At 57.0% G+C, this 8327-nt stretch overlaps 1 protein-coding gene across 1 annotated transcript in view; it reads right to left on the reverse strand.

Moving 5' to 3' along the window:
* GAREM2 (GRB2 associated regulator of MAPK1 subtype 2) overlaps nucleotides 1–523 on the reverse strand; it is a 6292-nt gene extending 5769 nt beyond the window's left edge. Inside the window, exon 1 of the mRNA XM_026658928.1 lies at nucleotides 395–523. Coding sequence (XP_026514713.1) covers nucleotides 395–421 — 27 coding nt within the window. The 5' untranslated portion in view covers nucleotides 422–523. The remainder of the gene's footprint in view (nucleotides 1–394) is intronic.
* Between the last annotated feature and the right edge of the window lie 7804 nt (nucleotides 524–8327).

Below are 8327 nucleotides of genomic sequence, written 5' to 3' on the forward strand. Positions count from 1 at the left end.
GGCCCCGAGGGGTGAATGGGGCTGCAGAGGCGGCTGGCACCAGGGGGAGGTACAGGGGATGGGCAGCACAGGGGCCCCGAGGGGTGAATGGGGCTGCAGGGCCCAAGAAGGGCACAGCCGTGTCTGTGGCTCAGACGAGCGTTTTGGGTGCCATGGGACAGGACACCAAATGCCCAGGGCTCTGGGAGCAGGCGCCTGCCTGGAGCTGAGTGGGCCAAGGCCACGGTTCCCCGGTGCCGGGATCCCAGCGCTGCTCCCTGCAGGTCTCCTGCACAGCCGGTGCCGACCAGAGGGCGCTGGGCCCCGGGCGGATCCCAGGGACCTGCTCCCAGCCAGCCCAGCGCCGGGGCACCTGCTGGTGGGTGCTGGGCCGGGCGCTGGGCCGGGCGCTGACCTTCACGCTGAAGCTGATGGCCTCCATGACGAAGACGCGGTCCGGGAAGGTGCTGGCCACCTCCTCCACGCTGTTGAAATACTGAACTGGTTCCCGCACGTCCCGGTCTTGGTCCAGAAGCTTAAACTTCCCTGCAACAGCCCAGCCCAAAGCCCCGGTTAATGGAAAGAGACCCAGCCCCGCGCAGCCCTGCAAGCCCTACCCCCCTCCCCAGGCAGGTCCCAGCTCCATCCCTGGGTGTGTTTGGTCGAGCGGCCGCCAGGCAGCGCGGGTGGGGTTCACCTAGCAACGGCCTGTGGGTTCTGCCGCTCGGATTCCTGCCTGGAGAGCTCATGTTTGCCCACGGACAATGCAAGCCCAGGGCATCCATGCGAAGCCAGCCCCAGAGGGGTCCCAGGGGGCGGCCAAGGGGCTTCATCCATGAGAAAGGCTGAGCGCCCCCGTGCCTGCCACCTCCCCAGGAGGGGGCCCCCTCAATGCAAATATTGGGGGTTCCTGCCCCAGGCTTCATTCACGGGGCAGCCCCGGGTCTCCTCCCTCCTCAGGATCTGCAGCACCCACGCTCACTGCAATAGCGGAGCAGAGGGTGCCCGGGATGATGCGAGGCGGGTACATTCACTGATGGGGAAGTGCCCTTTGGGAGCACGTTCCCGGGCCGGCTTTCGCACGATCCCCCCAGGGCTGGGAGGACACGACCCAGCTTGTTAAGAGCTGCAGAGAGATGACAGGAGAAGAGGAACTGTCCAGCCCTCCTCGGCAGGCACCAGGTGAACGCCCACAGCTGGGATCTGGGGGAAGGTCCAAGGCTAACAGGGCCAATGGGGCAGGGCAGGGCCATGGGGCCAAACCCATCCCTCGGGTTCGGGTAGCTCCATTGACCCCAGAGAGGATGGCGAATTTTGTCCCATGATTTTTATCATTATACCAGCGAAGCCCACTGACTCCCGCCCAGCCCTTTCCCTCTCCTCCCTGGGACCCTCCTGGTCAGAGGGAAGGGGGCAGACAGAGATGAGGCCAGCTGGCTTACGGGAAAGCCACCTCCCCCCAGCATGATGTGGCGAGAGAGCAGGAAATCCCTGAGCAGAGGGAGGGCCGGCTGGATCAATGGGCCACGGCCAAGCGCTTCCTGCTCAGCAAAGGCGACGTCCCCAGGGCTCACTTCCCACAGACCTGAGGTCAGCCCCCTTCCGCAGCCAGGCATGGTAATACCCAGCCATTGCCAACAGGGGGCAATGGGACACCACTCCAGCCCCCTTACCCCCTCAGTGCCCCTGTGCTTCCCAGTCCCCCCTGCCCCCCCAGTGCCACATGATGGGGGGGGTGCTAAAGTTATTCCTCTGATTAGCTGAGAAACTTTCTAATGAGTTAACACCCGTCCTCCAGGAGAGCCGCTGAGCTCCAGGAGTTTAGGGACAGCCCGGGGCCGCCCGGCCCTTCTGCCTGTGGCGGAGCAGAGGGGCACTTACAGCTCTGGTGATGTCACTAAGTAAGGGCCGATGGCGTATTCCCCACACACACACTTTCCATACGCCTGGCGGGCTAGACAGCACCGAGCCGTGTGACGCAGCTCCGCAGGCCCAGCACAAACCGGAGCAGGGCCGAGGGAAGCTGACACACATTCCCAGCGGATCCGCTGCTCTCCAGCATCACCTGGCTCTCAACCCCGCCGAGCCAATCGGAATTCATCTGGGCCCAGAGTTTGCCAGGCCTCTGGGCGGAAGCGGGACTTCACCTTGGCCTGGTATAGGCCCCTTTGCCCCTCTCACCCTCTGCAGACGGCCCTGGGCACCTACTGGCTCCAGAAGCTGGTTTGTTGTGGGGCTTATTTGGCTCAGAGCTCTTTCTGCACTGATGGCAAAAAATTAAGCCCTGTTACTTCTTCATGACTGGCCAAATAAACCATAGGGGATGGGTTTCCCTTTCCTGATGGGACAAGTGTGCAAGAACTTCCAGCATATATACTTGTGTGTGTGTGTAACATACACACCTACTACACCAGAGCACAGCAGAGTAGCTTGCTTAACTGGCAGCAGTAGTAGGCTGTTACCCTCAGCACCAAGGCACTAACTTCCTTAGCTGGCAGCAGTAGTGTATGACGCAGTAATGCCATTAACTGGCAGCAGTAGTAGGCTTTTATCCTCAGCATTGAAGCTCAGCAGAGTAACTCCCTTAGCTGGCAGCAGTAGTGGGCTGTTACCCTTGATGTGGAGCAGCCACTAGTGGAGGGATACAGCACTCACTTTACCAGTGTAGGTTAGAGACATGGGGGAACCATTGTAGCCCTTACGCATGATGACTACGTTAACGAAGCTAACAGAGAACTCTGTGACACCCCCTGCTATAAAGAACTCACAGAAGACCCCACATCACAATTCACACAGGAATTTAGAATTACCATCAAATCCTTCTCCAGACAACTCCAAGAAAAACTCTACAACCTCATCCCCCATGAAGCCACCCCAGGGACCCTCCAAGATACATACAAAAATTTATTTATTTATTTATTTATTATTTATACACAAGGGAACCCCGGCAGACCCATCATATTTGGCCACGGAATTCTTACTGAACAGGACTCAGAGAAACCATCCTGAAACTACTCACCATACAAAGGGCCAACTTCCTCCAGAACACGACCAACTTCCTCCAGAAACTCTAAAACATTAACAACCTCCCTCAGAACACCGTCCTCACCACCATGAACATCATTTCCCTATACACCAACATCCTTCATTGCTGCCTGCCTCAAATATCTGCAAGACAATGGACAAAGCTTGGAAATCCACCCCACATCCATCACCAAACTCACCCATTTCATCCTCACCCACAAAAGTGTCACATTTCATAGAATCATAGAATATCAGCGTTGGAAGGGACCTCAGGAGGTATCTAGTCCAACCCTCTGCTCAAAGCAGGACCAATCCCCAACTAAATCATCCCAGCCAGGGCTTTGTCAAGCCTGACCTTAAAAATCTCTAAGGAAGGAGATTCCACCATCTCCCTAGGTAACCCGTTCCAGTGCTTCACCACCCTCCTAGTGAAATAGTGTTTCCTAATATCCAACCTAAACCTCCCCCACTGCAACTTGAGACCATTACTCCTTGTTCTGTCATCTGGTACCACTGAGAACAGTCTAGATCCATCCTCTTTGGAACCCCCTTTCAGATAGTTGAAAGCAGCTATCAAATCCCCCCTCATTCTTCTCTTCTGCAGACTAAACAATCCCAGTTCCCTCAGCCTCTCCTCATAACTCATGTGCTCCAACCCCCTAATCATTTTTGTTGCTCTCCGCTGGACTCTTTCCAATTTTTCCACATCCTCCTTGTAGTGGGGGGCCCAAAACTGGAACCAGTACTCCAGATGAGGCCTCACCAATGCCGAATAGAGGGGAATGATCACACCCCTTGATCTGCTGGCAATGTCCCTACTTATACAGCCCAAAATGCCGTTAGCCTTCTTGGCAACTAGGGCACACTGTTGACTCATATCCAGCTTCTCGTCCACTGTAACCCCTAGGTCCTTTTCTGCAGAACTGCTGCCTAGCCATTTGATCCCTAGTCTGTAACAGTGCATGGGATTCTTCCATCCTAAGTGCAGGACTCTGCACTTGTCCTTGTTGAACCTCGTCAGATTAACAATAATTTAACAACAAACACTTTGTCCAAACCATGGGAACAGCCGTGGGTACTGAGATGGCTCCTCAATATTCCATCCTCTCCATGGGCCACCTTGAGGAAGAAGTTCTATAAAAATGCACAACACAACCAACAATGTACCTGAGATACATCGATGATATTTTCACCGTCTGGACAGACGACCCAAACTCCCTCGTAGACTTCCACCGCAACTTCAACAACCACCACCGATCCATCAAAGTCTTTCTAGAACAATCCCGCACCAGCATCAACTTCTTGGACACCACAATCAGCTTCATCAGTGGAACCCTACAAATGACTGCATACAAGAAACCCCTTGATCACCCCACTTACCTCCACTGATCCAGTAGACACCCCGAACACACCAAGGAATCTGTTATCAACAGCCAGGCACTCAGATACCAAATAACATGCTCCGAGGAGAAAGTCCAGGATACACATCTTAACACAACCAAAACGGCCTTCACCAAACAAGGACACTTCAACAGAGAAGTAGATTAGATTATGGAATGGGCTAGCTAAATACATTGAGGGGTAGCCCAGTGGTTTGAGCATTGTCCTGCTAAACTCAGGATTGTGAGTTCAATCCTTGAGGGGGCCATTTAGGGAACTAGGGTAAAAATCTGTCTGGGGATTGTTCCTACTTTGAGCAGGGGGTTGGACTAGATGACCTCCTGAGGTCTCTTCCAATCCTATAAACATTTTAAACCCCCCTGTGACTGCACACCTCTAGTTGTCACCTACCGCTGCACACTAGATCCCATGCGGGATATCATCAAACAATTACGACCCATATTCAGTGTGGATTACAGCCGGAAAGAAATCTTTCCTGAGCCCCTCTTCTGGCCTTCAAACAACCCCTCAACCTCGCCAAACTCAGCTTTTGAAGCAAGCTCCCCACAGACCAGGACCCACCAACTCGAAGCAGCACCAAACTCTGCCAGAACAACAAATGCAAATCCTGCATACATATCACCACGGCTACAATGATCAACGCCCCCTGCGACACACCTTTCAAGATCTATGGGTCCTACACGTGCCCATCACAACACGTGGTGTACCACAATCAGTGCATCAAATGCCCCAACAACAACTCTCTGAGTGAAACCAGAGAAACATTACGCTTTCAAGGGAACTCATGCAGAAAAATGACAAAAGACAACAACACTCCCGTCACCTGTGGGTGAACTTTCCACAAAGCGATCACTCCATATCTGACCTCTCAGTGCTCATCCTCAAAGGATACCTGCACAACACCTGCAAAAGATGAGTCTGGGAACTTAAATTCATAACTGCTTGACACTAAACACCACGGACTTCGCAGAAATGCTGGTTTCACGGCTCATTACACACCCTGCTGCCTGCTAACCCTCATTTGCCCACTTCATTTTAAGTGGTCTCCTGCAGCATGTGTGCACCACTTATGCTTAATAGTCTTTCCCACCTTGTGTTTAGCGCAGACACACTGAAGAAGACTCTGTGGAGCTCAAAAGCATGTCCCTTCTACCAGCAGAAGTTGGTCCAGTAAAAGATATCGCCTCACCCACCCTGTCTCGCTCACATGCTGGGACCGACACAGCTGCAGCAACGCTGCCGACAACACGTACAGGTGGATAATCTGGGTTCCCCACGACCCCGCGGCCTTAGCGTTCGCTTCCCGCGGCTGCTTGGGCCAGCCAAGCTCAATCGCTCTTGGGGAGCAAAGAGGAAGCAACCCAGGGAGGAATATTCTTGGGCAACGTTGGGCATCACACACCAGCACCAGGCCTCTGCTTGGGCTGCCCCACCTCAGTGTCCTGGGCTGGGACCTCCTGGGGTTCGTGTGAACCCAAGGAGAGCCCATGCCCCCCCCCTCCAGCCTAGAGGAGAGCCCACAGGGAAGCAGGCAGCTCGGCTACACGGCAGCTTCCGGCTCTCTACTGCCCGCTGTGATAACACGGATGGAGGGGAAGCAGCTGGGGGTAGGGTGGATCCCATGGGGGCAGGAACGGGGTCTGCCCAGGCCGGAGGGAGATCAAGACGAGGGAGGGGTGACCCCCGTGGGTCAGTGCAGAAGCGCTACAGAGGGGGATCCATGCCCTGCAGGATTGGGCCCAGAAAGCTTGGGGTTTCTCTGGCTCCTTCCCTCCTCTTCAGCATCTCCTCTGCCCTCACCACCCCATCCCCCCCCTGCCCCCTCCAGAGCGCAGTCACATAGCCCAGCCCTGGCCCTGCAACTCCTGCCGCTCCCAGGATGAAATGCCAAATGCCAGCCGGTTCCCGGTCTCCCACGCCAGGGCTCCCCCACCCGCTCGCTCTGCATGGCTCAGCGACAGCTGACTGGCAGGAAACACGCTGCCCAGAGGGGGGAGGCTCCCGGGCGGGCAGCAGGCCCAGCCGTGCCATCTGGGAACCTTCGCTGCCCGGCAACCAGCCCCGAGTCGAGAACGTTTTTTCCTGACCCTGGACAGCCGAGATCTGCGCCCCACCCCTCAACGCGCCGGTTCAGTGGGTGGACGGACAGACAGACCTCACCTCCCCCCAAGCACCGGAAGGGCTTCACCGGGGGTTTTGGTTCGCAACCTTGGCGAGGCCCGGGGCTGTCTGCTCACGCTGGGGGTGGGGGGCAAGGACACATGGGGGGAGCGTTTCCCTTCCCCCAGAGAGGCAGCAGCGGTAGCTCCCGCTCCCAGACACCCTCGGCTTCCCTCCCTGGTGGTTTCCAACATCCCATTGCCATGGAAACTGCTGGCAGGCTGCTCCATTCCCAAGCCCGCCACGCCTGCCACAGCTCCCCAACGGGCTGCGTGGGGGGGTCCCTGTGCCCTGCCTTGGCCTGCTCCGCACCCTCCCCCCCCCGTCCTCTAACAGAGCCAAGAGCCAGGGCCCCGGGGGCGGCTGACGGGCGGAGCCCCTCCGGAGCTGCATCTGTCGCGGCCTCACGGCGCCGCATTGGCCTGACGGCCACCGGTCATCCAGCGCCGCTGCCAGCCGTGCGCGAGAGCAGCAGCCCCTCGTCCGACGTGTGCATGGGGGGATCGAAGCTGGGGTGGCTGGAGCCACCAGAAGGGGGCCTCCCTCCCTGCCAGCCCCTGCCCCCCTCTTCACACCCACTCCTGAGTCCATGATCCGCCTCCCAAGGGAAGCAGCTCAATCGGCAGCCAGCCAGCGCCACCAGCCGGGTCTGGTCCCCTCTGGCGTCCAGGCCAGGATCCCAGAGATCCACGGATCGGCCTCCCCCAGCCCTACGGGGAACACACGTAAGCCCGGGTGCTGCATTTCCCGTAGAGGGTCAGGAACGACCCCAGCTGGGGGGCCAGACGGTGGTGATGGGGTGGAGGGTGACAGCAGGGGCCGAGCTCCCGCTGGGATGTGCAGACCATACTGGCTGAGGGGAGAAACCGATCCCCACCCCCCGGATTCTGACTCACTCCCACGGGGCTCTGCCGGTTACTGACCAGCTCGAAGCCCTGGCTGACTCGCAGCCGACCCACCTTGCACGGATTCAGATGTCCCAGACTGCCAGGTAACTGGCCCCGCTAAGCTGGAACATCCACAAGGGCTGGGAAGGTTAATGTCTGGCTGATGGTCCCGGCCTTGCTCTGCCTCAGGGCTGGGTTCAAATCCTGTTTTAGTCACAAGTGGAATGAGTTTGCTGGTCTCAGTGAATGTGGGTACACAGAGGAATCCTGACTCGCACGTGTGGGTCTGAGCCACCGGCGCACGCCGTCTGCTCCCCAGCACTAGGCCCGCCTGCTAGAGGCCTCCAGCTGTTTTCTGAAATAAAATAATCAACCCCCTCGGGGAGCTACTGTTTGGGGTAAACGCCTGCCTGCCCCGAAGTGCTGCAGAGCCCGGCGCAGCCCAGTCACCACCGCTAGCACCAGAGCAGGGGTGGAGACGGGTTATTAACCATTCTCATGCAATCACAGCCAATAGTCGTCTATTGGCCGGAACCAATTACCAGCCAGCTGGCAAAGAGCAAGGCCTTGTTTTAAAATGGGTCGTCCCTCCGGGGCACAGAAAACAGCCGAGTTTCCCTGGGGGTTAAAGGGTGGAAGTGGGAGGAAGAGAGGGAGGGTGTTGAGGGCTAAATTGCCTTGCAATTTAAAACTTTTCTATGTATGGATTCAGCTTTGGTCTCTAAGAGACACGACTGACCCAGAGAGGCAGAAACGTTTGCAGGGATCTGAGCTTAGCCCGTCCCCCTGGAAGTTGGGGATTTAGTTGGGGATTGGTCCTGCTTTGAGCAGGGGGTTGGACTAGATGACCTCCTGAGGTCCCTTCCAACCCTGATA

This window comes from Terrapene carolina, unplaced genomic scaffold (genome assembly GCF_002925995.2).
Source record: "Terrapene carolina triunguis isolate 2854851 unplaced genomic scaffold, T_m_triunguis-2.0 Scaffold523, whole genome shotgun sequence".
Classification (NCBI taxonomy): domain Eukaryota; kingdom Metazoa; phylum Chordata; order Testudines; family Emydidae; genus Terrapene; species Terrapene triunguis.